General features: G+C 37.8%; 1 protein-coding gene across 7 annotated transcripts in view; it reads left to right on the forward strand.

Moving 5' to 3' along the window:
• Positions 1–15,479, forward strand: part of LOC661743 (uncharacterized protein) — a 70,664-nt gene that overhangs the window by 12,706 nt on the left and 42,479 nt on the right. For 5 of the 7 annotated variants that reach the window (XM_967889.4, XM_008200289.3, XM_008200288.3 and 2 more), the window contains exon 3: positions 2,218–2,328. The exons of 1 other annotated variant lie outside the window; for it this stretch is intronic. In XM_967889.4, the coding sequence (XP_972982.2) occupies positions 2,218–2,328 (111 nt within the window). Of the gene's footprint in view, positions 1–2,217; positions 2,329–8,849; positions 9,164–15,479 lie in introns of those variants that run through there. One more of the 7 variants, XM_008200290.3, reaches the window with a different exon arrangement.

A 15,479-nucleotide genomic window follows, 5' to 3' on the forward strand; every position in this document is an offset into this window, starting at 1 on the left:
TATTTTCTAGTTAAAAATAGTAGACGTGCGCAAATCCTACCGGATTCGCAGTGGCCATGATTTTTATTAACAATGTTTTTCGGGACTTTACAAAATAATCTCAGTTAACTAACATTTTTAGAGAAAAATTAAATATTTTCGTTTATTTTTTTATAATTTAAAAAGTAATTCATCTAAGGATTCAATGCTAAGGTTTGAAGTCATGTTTTATGTTCATCTCTTTTTCTCTCAAAACAAAATATATTTTTCCTTTATTTTAATGTGCTCTTACGTTTACAATATGGCGCCTTTCGTACTTTCACCTTTTGCCGCATTATTTCTTATTTCTGTCTGTTTTATGCTCCGCTTTACGTTTATACGTCTATGTGTTCTCTCATTTTCTTATTTTTGTTTACGTGTTGTTTACTTACCTTTTCTACACTTTTTTACATAGAAAAATTTTTACGCCTGATCCGGGTTCGAACCCCCGACCTCCCCCGTTGTAAGTGGCGCTTATACCACTGAGCCACCAGGGCCCCAAGTACTGACCGGCTTTTGCAGATATTTTAACACAAACTTTTGAAATAAATCGACATTACAAACTATACAGAGTGGTCCACGAGTAATAATGAGCCCTAACTTAATTCGAATTAATCCAAAATTGATTGATTCTAATTTGCTTTCTGTAGATAAGTGTTTTAATTTAAAAAATTTACGAAATTTTTGTTAAGTCAAGGGAAAATTAGCGAAACTTTGGCACTTTAGTAAGTTATTAATAATTAGTATTTAGAAGTATTTTGAAAGCTTTTAAAAATAGAATTTTATTCGTGAGTTAATTCTTCCACCTGTCATGTCTAAATCACTCTCCGACTTGCCTAAAACTGGAAAACCCTTGTTGATTTTTAAATTCCTTCACCCGTGAAAACCCTCCCATTATTTACTTCTAATTCAGTAAATTTCCCCCTTCGAACTCGGGAAATATCAGTATCCAGACAAAGAAAATCGTATTTTCTTGTGTTTCCCGGACATTCCGATTGAAACCGGTGATTTATGAAGAAAAATCATCTCAATTACTTAATGGTCCAGACGGCCATAAATTTATTAATTTGCAATTAATCGGACACGTGTTCGGACCATCAATATTTCATGATCACGGTCAAATTAAATGTAGCGTAAAAGCCGTGTTGTAAATTTGAAACAGGGCTTGTTTATTATGATTGAAATTTCGGCGAAAATCAATCCGCGCATGGAGTCTTGACGTTATCAGTTTTTCCGCTCGGATGGATTTTCTAAAAGGGGACGACAGTGCATTCGTTATAAATCGACGATGATTTTCACAATGCGACAAAGGAAGCGCGTTTTATCAGTAATTTAAACAAGCGGAAATATGGTGCGTTTTTCTGCCATTTTCACTTTCCTCCGAGTGCACATTAGGAGCGAAAATACAAGAATAGAGATTTATCAGACGCGTGCAGGGCGGAGCGATGATTTTTTACATCTGGCGGGTTCAGACTGTCATTAGGTGATGATTGAAGAGCTAATCACGTTTTGGAGGGAACACAAGAGCGGAAAATTGGTTGTGTAATAGTTTAAGGGGTTGTAGGCGAAAAAATTACGTTTTAAACAGCTGTAACCTTTAGTCAGTGTTGTGACAATGCGGTCGTTAAACAATAATCATTTTTATCACGTCGGCAAACAATAGCAACTATTTCAAAACTTGCCGATAAAACTGGTCCCTCTTTAATGGAAGTTTCCCTTCATCCTCTCCATAATCCTGTTGGCGTGTATTGGTCCGTGTGTCACTCTTCAGAGGTTTTTCCTACCTAATCCAGAATTCCATAACACTTAGTTTTATGTGGCAAACCCATCGATCTGGATTCAGGAAAACCTCTTGGTCAGCTTAGAGTAAGGCCCTTATGCTTTCGGCCGGGGATTACCCCTATTTCCGATTACGCTCAAGCGCTTTTATCTGTCTCGGATTTTTCGCCACACTTACAACTAACTTAATTCGCCAAAAACTGATTGAAAATGGCACACTTGGACCGAAAAACATAAAACTACATAAAATTTTTATTGGAAATTAAAAAAAATTACTTTACAACAAAATTGCATTCAATTTTTTGCAAGCTCTCGCCCTCTTGATTGCCCTTGTCTCAATTAAATTGACTGGAATAAAATTCGAATTAAAAAGGCGTGTTTTCGCTGCTTTAGCTGCAAATTTGTGCGTTTTTGTTGCAGAAATCGCTCGAGGAGCGAATCCACGAACTCGAAATGGCATTGGAAGCAGTGCAGAAGAACGAATTACGCGACAAACAAACAATCGCCAAGCTACAAAAGCAGTTATCGAGGGTGAGTAACAATTAATTTAAAAAAACTTTTGTCCTTTGTCGTTTTCTTGGAATTCATATTCCGACGAAAAAGGGTAGAATCTTGGCGCCGAACTGCGATATCGTATGTATTAATCAAAGATGAAATACGAGCGCTATTTTGGAATTGAACACATCAAAGAGATGAAATATTTCGTGTTATTGCGTAAAAGGTGGCAGTTTTTCCCAGACATGTCCCTAAATAAAGATCGATTCGATTCAAGTCGTAACAATATCGTAAGACACAGAAGGTTGTTAAAGTGATTTAGTCTGGATGTGGTGTCGGTTACACGAGCTGTAAAAACCGCCACGACATCCACTTTCCCTCGAATTCTGCTCGATTGATTCGGCGAGGAAATAAATTTCGGACACTGAATATACAGGAGGTTTTCCTCTAAACCCCACATTAGAAGTATTGAAAGTTCTAAGAAAGATATTTATTTGAAAGTTGGTACACAGCCATAATTCGTCGAGTTCTGCCCAATGAAAATATTTTCAAGATGACGGCACTTCCGGTAATACCGGAAGTCGCTATCAACTTTCTTGTTTTAAATGGGAAGCTATGTTTTTCACTGCGTTTTTGGAATTGTTGAGTTATTTTAAGGCCGTTTTTATCAGCTTTCTCTATACCTAAGTTTAACCGTTTTCGAGATATTTAAGATTTTTTGAAAATTTTTGGATTTGCATCTGTCACTTAAAAAATCGGTAACTCGCTTAGTTTTCGAGATTTCGAAATCGTGTTTGGAGAATTAAGAGAAAAAGCCTGTATCTGTTCTCCAGTATGTTTAAAATTGAAAATGAAGTTAATAAACCCAAAAATTTTAAGGTTAATTTTGGGCAACTTCAAGTACCCATAACTTAATTTTTTCAAATAGGATGTCCCAATTTTTATTTTACCAGATGAAGGAGAATTTTATTCTGCATCGATCTGTATTAGCATTCCCTATACCTATCTGTGATAATTTTCAAGTTATGTTGGTTTTTTTGGCATTGTAGAAAATTTCTTACTGACCACAGCTATTTTTGCATAGTTGGCCATAAAAACATTTCTGATTAAACAAACGAGAGTTTCAAAATTGTGTTCTCCAAGCTGGAAAACAAAATAATTTATTGAATTTTAGCTTATAAAACTTTAATTTCTCACTTTTTTTTTCTCGTTTCTATGGCTACCTATAAGAAACGCCTATGGCTTGAATTTCTCAATCTCAACAAAAAGTTATTGTAACTTGAAAACTATTAAATATAAGTATAGGAAATACTAATACAGATCGATTCAGAATTAAATTTTCTACGATTTAATGGAATAAAACTTGTGGCATTTCATTTGAAAAAATTAAGTTATGGGTGTTTAAAGTTCTGAAAATTTAACTTTAAACATTTGGGGTTTGTTATTCTTTTTTAGAAATCTGAAAACACCAGTGGAAAGATCTAGGCTTCTCTTTTCAAAAGAGCTAAAAAATATTTTCAAATTCTTAAAATTGGCAGAATTATCGATTTTTGAACGGAAAGGTGCAAATCCAAAAAAAAAAATTAAAAACCCTAAATATTTCTACGGCTTATGAAATCTACTTCAAAATAACTTTAGTAATCCAAAAACGCATTAAAAAATAGTGCTTTCCTTTTAAAATAAGGAAATTGGTAGCGACTTCCGGTATAAGCGGAAGTTCCGCCATCTCAAAAATATTTTTATTGAGCATAACTTAAGAAATTATGGTTGTATACAAATTTTCAGAAGACTATCATTATTAGAACTACCAATATTTCTGATGTGAGATTTAGATGGAACACCCGGTATACAGGACTTTACGAATTATGCCTGTGTATACATTTTTTAATAGCTTTTATTTGGCTTGGTTTGTCTGTCATTTCAATTTGTGAGGGTCCTTGTTGTCCGAATGAACTGAAATCTTGCATACTTACGTAATCTGCATGCCAAGTACCTTTAACGTTGGACTTAGACGACCCACCCTGTACTGCCCTTTATTTGATGCAATATTAATGACGAATTATGTAATGAGAGTGGGCCCGACCACAATTAGCTTTTGTCCGATAGGAACCGACGTAAAATTTTACGAGCTACAACTAAAACGCTTTTACCGGACATATTGATATGATAATGGAGCCACTTTTGGGGGCTTTGGCTATCTTAGAGATGCGATATCCGGCACAACCAAATGGCTAAAGTCTATTTAATTAATCCATCTCTCTCTGAAATATTCGCCCATTTTTCGCGCATCTTACAAGTCTTCCCTTGATTGTGATGGAAACCGAGTTTATCGTTTGGAAGCGGGTGTTGTTTCAACCGACAACAAATAATCTATTAGATGGATGTATCTGCTGCAGATGATGTATATTCATGATCCTGTGGCTGAACCCGGCGCCGCCGCCGCCGCCGGGTCACGACACAGGCGTCGCGACGCTCGAAGGGAACGAACGGAGGTTAATGCCGTCCGTACGTGCGTTTCCGAAAGGAAAAGTGGCGACGGATCACTCACACAGCAACTGATTTCAATCATTAAACTTCGAAAAAACTGCCTTTTGAAGCGAATTTTTCTCTTTAATTTAATATTTCCCACAAAAATCCCAAACATTCTGCGCGACACGGCGTATAAATTACGATAATTAACCGCCGTACACAAATTACGTTAATTAAGATAAACGAGCGGTGAAGAGCCGAGCGCGACTTTTCCCCTCAAAATTTTCAATCCTAATCGATTTTTAACTACGACTGGACGTAATAATAAATAAAGTCGCAGATGGTTGGTACCTCCCTTGTAAATTCCGGGTTATCAGAAAAATTCACACGCAAGTCGTAAACAACAAGGGTGCATTTTTTCGTAAATTTTCTTCTTTATGACACTGAATTCTGGCACGCAGATAAATAATTTTCCCAAACCAAGCCCAATTAATTAAGCATTGACAATTAGAGCGCTTTTTGTTCGGCGCTGTTGCAACAGACGGCGGATTTAATAACTGTTAGTTTTCCGTATTTACGACGAACATATTTTGTAAATATTCATATGGTGAAGGATTAATAGCAATTAGGGATGACCACAGTTCGCTGTTTTGCCCTCGATATTTAGGGGAATCACCCTCGTACCATGTCAATTCCAGGGATACATGCTAAGCAGACACGAAATACAAATTAAATTCGCCAGAATTAAAAATTTACATTCAACGATTTTTTCAATATTCACACAAACTTTCGACTATTTTCTTCGAGAATTCCGATTCTATTTGAATTAAGATAAATTACCCTCTGTCTAGCATCGGAAGAAATATTTTTTGCTCCGAGATAATAAACGAAACGGAGGAAACACACACTGACAGCTGGAACAAGTGTTGAGGAATTACGTTTGATTTGATGGTTTTATAGATAGAGTAATTGCAGTGATTCAGCAACGTGTCATTCACCGTTGAAGCAATCATTACCAAAAAAAATTAATTTTTTACTTTATTGTTGCTATATTTTTCAAAAGAAAAAACTTTAACTATAAACAGTCATCTTAGGCAGTAAAATAATGCAGGAAAATGATTTTTGAAAAATTGAATAAATTATTTTACGTAATACTAGACACATTCTGATTTTTTGTGTTGCTATACTTTCTAGAAGAAGTTAAAAAACCGTAGTGTTTTTAAGAGCCGATTTGCCATTTTTTAATAAAAGAAAAGACAATAAAGGTGTGTCAATATTATCATATTTAAGGAAAAGCTGAGGAGCCAGTGGCCGTAATTTCACTTTATAATTAAGGAGCTGAAGGGCTTTATTTTCTTTTAATTCCGCTTCTTGAATAATTTTCGTCTCAGCTCCGCCTAATTAAAACTGCGAGACCTTTGAATGCGCCAAAGTTGTGTATTTGTGGCACACATGTCGAATAATTCAATCCTCATTCTCACGTTATTTATAGTCTGAATGGATCTCTCAAACTCCATTAATTAACGTCTGAGTCTTCTCTCGAAATGTAATTTAATTTCTCGTGTCTGTAAACTTTAATGGAATCTTAGAGCCTGTGTGTACGTTTCCATGCTATAGCCACAAATCGATGCCGAAATCCTGACACTTGAGCTTTTGTAGGTTTTTAAAGACAAGGCCAATAAAAGATGGGGGCGCGTCTGGCTCACTTGCTAACAGAGATTTCCCAACGGAATGGCAGCTCTTAAATCTTGAGTAATAGTCGTTTCATCTGCAGGGCCAGTGTTTTAAATAAGCATCGCGCTCTTCCGACCAATTAACCCAAGACGGGAGCGCACAGAGGAAATCATATCTAATGCTTTCGTTCATTATTCATAACTTACGGAGGCAGTTTTCATAATTCGCAGGTATTATGCCAAAAAGTTAAAACTCAAAGTCAAGCATAATGAAAATTATTTTTCTATTTTTTTTTTATTTTAAATCGAAATATGAAATTGAATCTTTTAAACAATTAGAATTTGCGCCAACTTAACACTTTTTTGGGAAAAAAATTATTTGACATTTTTCGTTAAAATATTAAAGAAGTATTTATAATAGTTCAAAAAACGTCTAGTGGAAGATGCACTGTAATGATACGAATAGAATGCGACCAAAGAAACTAGAAAAATTATTATTAGTTTTGAACGAAACGCGAATTTTCATTTTACTTTGACAATATTTGCTGCCGAAAGTCTCCCATAGTCAAGAGCGGGGTGAGAGGAAGAGAGGGCAAAATAAACCTCAATCAACTAAGACTGGAAGATGTGAAAAATGATGTTTCTGTATCTGCTGGTATTTATAGACAGAATTGTATTAATTCTATGAACTGAATTTTTGATGCATCAAGCTTCAGTGATGTTTTTTCTTTTTGAAGTAATGTTTTTTTTGTTACTTTTTTATGTAACTTTTATGTGTTCCTTTTTCATTGCTCATAAATGGAAAAATGGATAAACGATCAAAAGTCTATAATACGTCAAAATCTACTTTTTACTTTGGAAAAGAATAGGTTAAAATTTAATTTGATTATTTTCGGTAAAAAATCAATTTGTAATGAAGATTTCTAATAATGGAGATTGAGAAAGCTGAGCAGACAGCAAATGTCAAATAACGCTAAATTCGTATTTTTGTGCAATTAAATTCTCAGAAATACAAAAGATTCTCTCGGAAGATGTTGGAACTCTAAGGGAAGCCCAAGTACACCTGCTTTCCATTACAAAAAAAGTTAACAAAAAACTGAAATGGACTGAACAAATCGACGAAACAAATAGAAACCACTCGTATAATAATCCAGAATTCAGCGTTTGCTATTAAATGTTTAATTTTTTTTGTATGTAGGTACTTGTACGTGAATTTCTTTCAAATTTTTTTGCACAAAACTTATTTAAGCATCGGTTGTTTTAGAACGACAGTTTGGTTAATTAATGTTTTCATATTTTTAATTTTATTAATACAACTATTAATATTTTCCATTCATTGATAATAATTACTATAAGGAATTGTAGAAAAAAAATCGGGTGCACAGAGATACAGAAAAAAATACATAGTTTTAAAAATTTTGCATAGCATCTCAAGGGAAATGTGTAAAAGACAGACATAACCAATCCTTTACTAAATGACTTCGAGATACTGGGGTTAATTTTTTATCTAAAAGATAGAAAATCTAATGTAGGTACTAAGGACTTTTTATAATGTTTATTAATATCGGGAGACCGCTTTTCCCAAAACGTAAAATACAGGCAAATGCTTCTCTGTCCAAATAACGAGACCACAATTTTTTTTGTTGGTTACTTGAAATTGAATTTTTTCTATATCACTGAAAATATCTTGCTGGTGGCTAACACGTACACAGCTGCTTCCAAGCAGTGCCTTCCTCACTGCCCAACCATAAGATGACTAAGACAGGACAAAAGATTTTAGAAAATTCGCGTTTTGATAACTTTCCCGTTATCGAATTTCCAAAACAATAATACGCTTGTGGTTTTTTTTCAAAAAAGGTCAAAGAATAGAAAAATGTTACGTTACCGCAAATTTAATGACAATTCTATGATCAAAGCATTTTTGCGTTTCTGAAAGAAAAAGAAAGTTTTTGGCCGAAATAATTGCAGGAGAAATAATTTTCCGGCTTTGGCAGCGTTTCCAGTTTCCGTCCGTCTGATTGATTTAGCTAATCAAATTTTCCTCCAGCGTTATAAAACTTCTCAAATGTCAGAGACGCAATCAGCGTCCACGGCGTCGCTTGTTAAACTTTATTAGCGCCGAAAATTTCCATACACCGACCAAACGACATCCACCATCCCTTAAACCCCTTTATGGGCTTTTCCTCCCCGAAAATAGGTCGCGACCGCTTGAGCCTTTGCCAAATGGCTTTTATTTTACTGCGGCAATATGCCGAAAAATCGAATTAACTCTTATACAGGCTGTGTTTTTATCTAGGCAGTTTTCTGTACAATTCTTGAAATATTTTGGGGGTCAATAATGGGCCACGCTGTGGAGTAGTAGTAAGTTTTGGCGCTTGCGTGCTGGCAGTTGGGGTTGTTGATGCGTCGGAGAATCAGAGGGTGTTTTGGTGGCGAGTTGTGCGTTTGTGTTTCATGGAAGTAGGCAGGTTTTGAGGAAAACAGCGCGACTTCCGGTGTTACAGATGAATTATTTTCACCCTTTGATGGGTTACGGGTGGTGCTGGAAGGGTCCAATTGGATATTTATGCGCTGATACATTTTAATGAGTGCGACTTTGTTTTCCCCGATGGACAATAAATTCCGGTGATAGTGCGTGAAGGGTTGCAAGACTTGTTGTGGTGCTTTTTTGGGGTTCATAACGAGTGGGGCGCTCATGAATGGGATCCACTTTAACCAAGGCCAGTCGTGTAAGTTTACAGTGCTGCGGCACCAACTTTGCAAATTTCGGTTGAAATTTGGTGGATGCGCCGGGCAAAAAAAAATTCTTATTGGTATAAATACCATGACACGTGCTGAAGATACACAAACCAAAAGGCCATTACGTTATTTTACATTTTCTTTTTCTGAAAACTTATTTTGCGATTTTTATATAATTTATGACGGTTTTTCATTCTTCGCTATTTTTTATTTCTATTAAATATTATGTAAGTTTTGTAAAACTATGGCTCAGAAAAATTTACTTAACTAATTTAGAATTGAAAACACTTAGAATTAAGTTAGTAAAAACTTGTATTTTTTTAATTAATTATAATCATTTTTGATTTTTTGGTAGATAAAGATTCTTGTCGTAATTTTGCAAAATAAACAAAACTTTTTGCGATAATAGTTCGTTTCAAGTTAAGAACTGATGGATTTTTACGGATTATTTAGCGATATCTCCCAGTGAGTGAAAACAGGATTTTACTTTGTATAATTTTTGTAAAATTTTGCAATTTTTCAAATGAATTAAGACCATTTTCTATTTTTTTGGTAAAATGAATTATTAATTGAATCTAGAACGCGATAATTACTACGTGAATCCAATTTTAATTTGATTATTTCACATTTTTATATATTTTTTCTTAAAAAATGTTTTGTAATTTTATATATAATTTTTTACTTTTAAACTCTTTTATTGAACATATTTTTTTCTCTTTTTATTTAATGTTATTAAGTGTTGTAAAACGATGATTCCGAATTTTTTTTTACCTAATTTAGTTTTCGTGGAACAGAATAAATTCAATTAAATGATGATTGATTTTTAGTCAAATTTTTTACGTTTCCTGATGAAATACGACCACTTTTAGAGTGTTCTGGTTGATAACGATTAGTATTTAGTTTAAGAATTTTAGCCTTGATCTTTTCAAAACTAACAAAATCTTGACTTTTTTGCTGATATTTCTAAAATCACCAATCAGATTTATAATTCTTGTTCATGTTAAGTGAAGGGGGCGCTGCTGTTGAAATTGGCGGGAAATGATGACGCGTGAGGCGCGTACGGGCAACGCCTAGTGAGTTGGAAGGACACTGTGGCAGTGTCAATGTCGTTGTTGAATCTAATTTGCTAATAAATTAGTTTTTGGGTGAATTCCGAGTTTCATTTACAGAGCAGCGGTAGGATATTGCTCAAATAATCGTTTCCGATAGAGAGTGGTGAATTGTGGTGATTTTGTGAGGAATTTGTGGGTCGCCAAGGCAAGGGCCAAAAATTGAAGTTTTGGGAATCTGTACCGTTTCATTCGTAACAAAATTGTGTTTTACGACTTGAAATCGAACAAATCAATCGGGTGCTAGCCGAATTTATCTGGTTTTTCTGATTTCTGACGAGTTCTAGGAGTTACGCAACCACACGCTGTCAATTTTCATTTGGGTGTGGCTCAAAAGGCGCGAAAAGTTTTCTGGTGAGATTTTCGCAATGGGGCGTCACAGGTACCGAGGAAATGTGGACTCGGACGACTCGGACTCAAGTGACGATGAGCCACGGCCGAAAAGGTCCGCGCCTGGGGTCTCCACTACAGTAAATTCACCCCCAGTTTCGGCCGAGTCCGCTAGAATCGCGAGACTTGAGCAACTTGTGGAAAACTTGAATCGACGTTTGCTAAACCGCAATTTTGAGCACACATCAGGACAAGTTGGCATTAAAAGTGACCTGATTCCTGAATTCGCTCCAGGAAACCCCAATTTTAGTACCACTAAGTGGTTGCATAAAATTGACCAGTTGGCTCTCGTGAACGGTTGGGACGAACGTACAACGATTTACGGCATGATAAGTCGACTCAAGGGGTTGGCCAAGGAGTGGTACGACAATCTCGATCCCTCAGCATACGACCGGAGCTGGGATGAATGGAAACGTTTGTTACAAGCCACCTTCCCCGATCACCACGATTATGCTTCCACACTTCGTAAGCTAGTGAATAGGGTGAAGGAAGACGGTGAAACCTGGGCACAATATTATTTTGGGAAATTAAATCTGTTGCAGGCTTGTGACATAACAGGAACGAATGCAGTCTCCTGTCTTATTGATGGAATCACTGATGTGACTCTCAGAAATGGGGCTAGAGCAGGGCGTTACGTTACACCCGAAAGCTTGTACGCTGAGTATTTGTCGACTCTGAGATCCGAAGGTGACAAGCGGGATACGCTCGCAAAGCAGGCGCCTCGGGAAAGGAGGAGGTTCCTTCCAAGTCGAGTCGAAGCACAAAAACTGTATTCGTCAGTTCGGTGTTACAATTGTCGTAATCGAGGACATGTTGCGACAAAGTGCCCGAAACCAAGAATTGAGTGTAAGAAATGTGGTCGCATTGGACATGTGGATGCTGAGTGCCGACGTGGTAACGTAGTAAAAGAAAACATGTCTAAGCAGGCACTAACGACAAGTGTAGCTGACGCAAGTAATAATAAGAATTATTACATAGACATTAAGGTCAATGGCAAGCCGACGCGAGCTTACATTGACTCAGGAGCTGAACCGGTCCTTGTCAAGCAAAGTGTTGCTAGAGAATTGGGACTGATGTGGCAGCCAAGTTTACATTTGATTCGTGGTTATGGCCAGGGAATCACCAAAGTGCATGGGGAAGTCGAAGTAGAGCTAGAAGTGGATCTTGTCAAGGCAAACGTAAAAGCTTTGATCGTCGAAGACAGTGCACAACGTGTGCCTGTCATAGTGGGACAGACCTTCCTGAATGCGGGTGCTAATACGATTATAGCAAATGAGGAAGCTGTGAGAGTAGTTGACGGAAACAACGAATCGATCCAAGCATTTCTAGGCCAACTTCCGACGCGAAAAGTTGCACTTTGGGCGGAAGAGGAAACAGTGATCCCTCCTCAATCCATTGGTTGCATACGAATCAAGGCAAAAGACGATGGGTGGAAAGGAGCTTATTACGTTGAATGGTGTCAACGTCCGAGACCAGGGTTCGAACACGTTGTTCATCGGTGTGTCACATGTGATGGAGGCCTAGTGACCGTTCGCAATCTATCGCACCAAGATCTGGTCTATCGAAAGGCGCAAATCGTTGCGAGAGCTGAGCCTTGCGAGCAGGAAAGGACAGCTACGACGGTGAGTGTGTTTTCTGTGGGGAAGGTTGAGGTAAAGAGTTTTCAACGGTGGGAACTTCTTACACAAGTCAATAAGAATCTAGACCCGGCTCAGTTCGAGCAATTGTTACAACTCGTTAACGAATTTCGAGATTGTTTTGCACGAAATGTAGCGGAAATAGGTGCCACAACTGCGGCAGAAATGAAGCTAACTTTGACTGATGATAAACCTGTAATTTATCGTCCTTATCGGTTATCGCATCACGAAAGAAGAATTGTTCGAGATATAGTAAATGACTTGTTAGGTAGCGGAGTCATACGAGAATCAGACTCGCCATATTCGAGTCCCATACTGTTGGTGCGGAAGAAAGATGGGCAATACCGTATGTGTGTTGACTATCGGCAATTAAATTCGAAAACAATCAAAGATCGCTTTCCGTTACCACGAGTAGATGAACATTTGGATAAACTAAACGGTGCAAAGTTTTTCACCACACTAGATCTCGCGAGTGGGTACTATCAGATCCCAATGGCCACCGAATCGATTCCAAAGACAGCATTTGTTACGCCTGATGGGCATTACGAGTTTGTCCGCATGCCTTTTGGTCTAGCCAACGCTCCGGCAGTGTTTCAGCGAGCTATGAATAAGGTGTTGGGTCCATTACGGTTTCAGACCGCTTTTTGTTACATAGATGATCTTCTGATACCTTCCAAAGACTTTGAAACAGGTCTTAACAATTTACGAACGGTGTTTCAATTGCTTCGACAGTTCGGATTGACTCTAAAGCTGAGTAAATGTTGCTTCTTTGGAAGTCAAATAGAGTATTTAGGGCATGAGATCAGTGCGGAAGGCATTAAGCCAGGCGAGACAAAAATCAAAGCGGTGACAGCTTTTCCCAAACCAACAGACGTACACAAACTTAGGCAATTCTTAGGTTTGTGTGGGTACTTTCGAAAGTACGTGAAAGATTACGCAACAATAGCAAACAGTTTGACGAGTCTCCTAAAGAAAGGCAGTGCATTTGTTTGGGAAGAAGCACAAGAGCGGGCTTTTCAGACTTTAAAAGACATCTTGACGAGCAGACCAGTTCTTGCAATTTACGACGCGGAAGCTGAAATGGAGTTACACACTGACGCTTCTAAAGTTGGAATTGGTGGCATTCTGTTGCAACGACAAGGTGATGGATCTTTGCGTCCAGTTATGTTTTTCAGCCGACAGACGACCAAAGAGGAACAAAGGTACCACTCGTACGAGCTAGAAACGCTAGCGGTGGTCTGTTCTCTCAAACATTATCGAGTATACTTGTTGGGGCTTCAATTCAAGGTGATCACAGACTGTAATGCTTTACGAACAACCCTTACCAAGAGAGATTTGATTCCACGAATTGGGAGATGGTGGTTGTTGACTTCTGAGTTCGACTTTACTGTAGAATACAGACCTGGCAGTAAAATGAGTCACGTTGACGCTTTGAGTAGAAATCCGGTATTAGATCCTTCGGAGCCTTCAGTGGAAGTTTTGCATATTAATGTTAACGATGATGATTGGATTTTAGCTGTTCAAATGAAGGATGCGAGATGCGCATTGTTGAAGGAAATATTGGAAAAATCACCGACTAACGCTGAAGAGCGTGCCATTCACAAAGAGTATAAACTAAAAGATGGTCGAGTATTCAAACAGACTGAGTCAGGATTAAAATGGGTCGTACCAAAAGCGGTAAGACGCCAGATTTTATTAGCACACCACGATGGAATTGGCCATTTATCGAATGAGAAAACTTTGGCATCTGTGTCGAAATCTTATTGGTTTCCTTCAATGCGGAGGTATGTTCATAAATATATTTCTAGCTGCTTGGAGTGTCTCTACAATAAGGAAGCCGGAGGAAAACAGCCAGGATTTTTGAATCCCATACCTAAGAATTCGCAACCATTTGACACATTGCACATGGATCATTTGGGACCATTTGTAAAGAGCAAATCACATAATTCTTATCTTTTAGCTATTATCGATGCATTTACTAAATTTGTCTTTCTCAGGGCCGTGCCTAATACTAAGGTGGGCCCTGTTTTATCATTTTTAGCTTCTCTTACAGGAATGTTTGGTGTACCTAAACGTATAATAGCCGATCGTGGGGCTTGTTTTTCTAGCAAAAAGTTTAAGACACATTGTACCGATTTAAACGTTAAATTAGTACTAACCGCGACTGCCACACCACGGGCTAATGGCCAGGTGGAGCGATTAAATCGTACGATTTTATCTCAGCTTGCTGCTAGCTCGAGAGAAGAAGAGAAATGGGATGACTTTGTGAGTAGAATTAGTTGGGGTATTAATTCTACGCCGAATTCGACTACGGGCAAAAGTCCATACGAATTGTTGTTGGGGTATACACCTCGACATGCTAATGACTCAATCCTCACCAATGTGGTGACAGAGGGTGTTCATGATGGTGATTTGCCACGGACACGAGCAGACGTTGCTCAGCGTGTCGAAAAGGAACAGCAGAAGCAAAAAGAGCGTTATGACAAGCGACGCTGTGCCCCAAAGAGATTTAATGTAGGTGATCTCGTGTTGGTACGCACCACGCGAGCTTCAAACGAGGGCAAAAGTCGGAAGCTGTTACCTAAATATTCGGGACCGTACCGAATTCAGAAAGTGCTCGACTACGATAGGTACGTCGTGACGGACATGCCGGGGGCGACGCGTTCCCAAAAACGATATGAGGGTGTTCACTCAGTGGACAAATTGAGACATTACGTTGTCGCCACGACGAGTGGAGACGAAACAATAGGCGATGTCAGTGACGAATGACTGAGTTCGCTGTGAAGCTGAGTGAAGTTCAACGTGAACTCACGGTTTTGGGCCCAAATGTTGTTTTTAAGCGCTTTACGTTGAAACTCATGAGTTAATGATTTGTTATTGTTGTTATTGTTCTTGTTCTTGTTATTGTTCTTCTACTTATTCTTGAGGTTACTGATCTTGTTGGTGTTGGTGATCTTATTGTTGTTGTTGGTAGTGTTCTTATTGTTGTTCTTAATTAATTCTCAACGTGAGAAACACGATTATGGTTATTTTCAGATTCATTCTCAACGTGAGAAACACGATTATGATTATTTTCAGATTCATTCTCAACGTGAGAAACACGATTATGATTATTTTCAGGTTGTTTATAAATAGTTCTTAAGTGGGACTCGGGCTGTAGATGTATACTA

The sequence above is a fragment of the Tribolium castaneum genome, chromosome 2, assembly GCF_031307605.1.
Source record: "Tribolium castaneum strain GA2 chromosome 2, icTriCast1.1, whole genome shotgun sequence".
Classification (NCBI taxonomy): Eukaryota; Metazoa; Arthropoda; class Insecta; order Coleoptera; family Tenebrionidae; genus Tribolium; species Tribolium castaneum.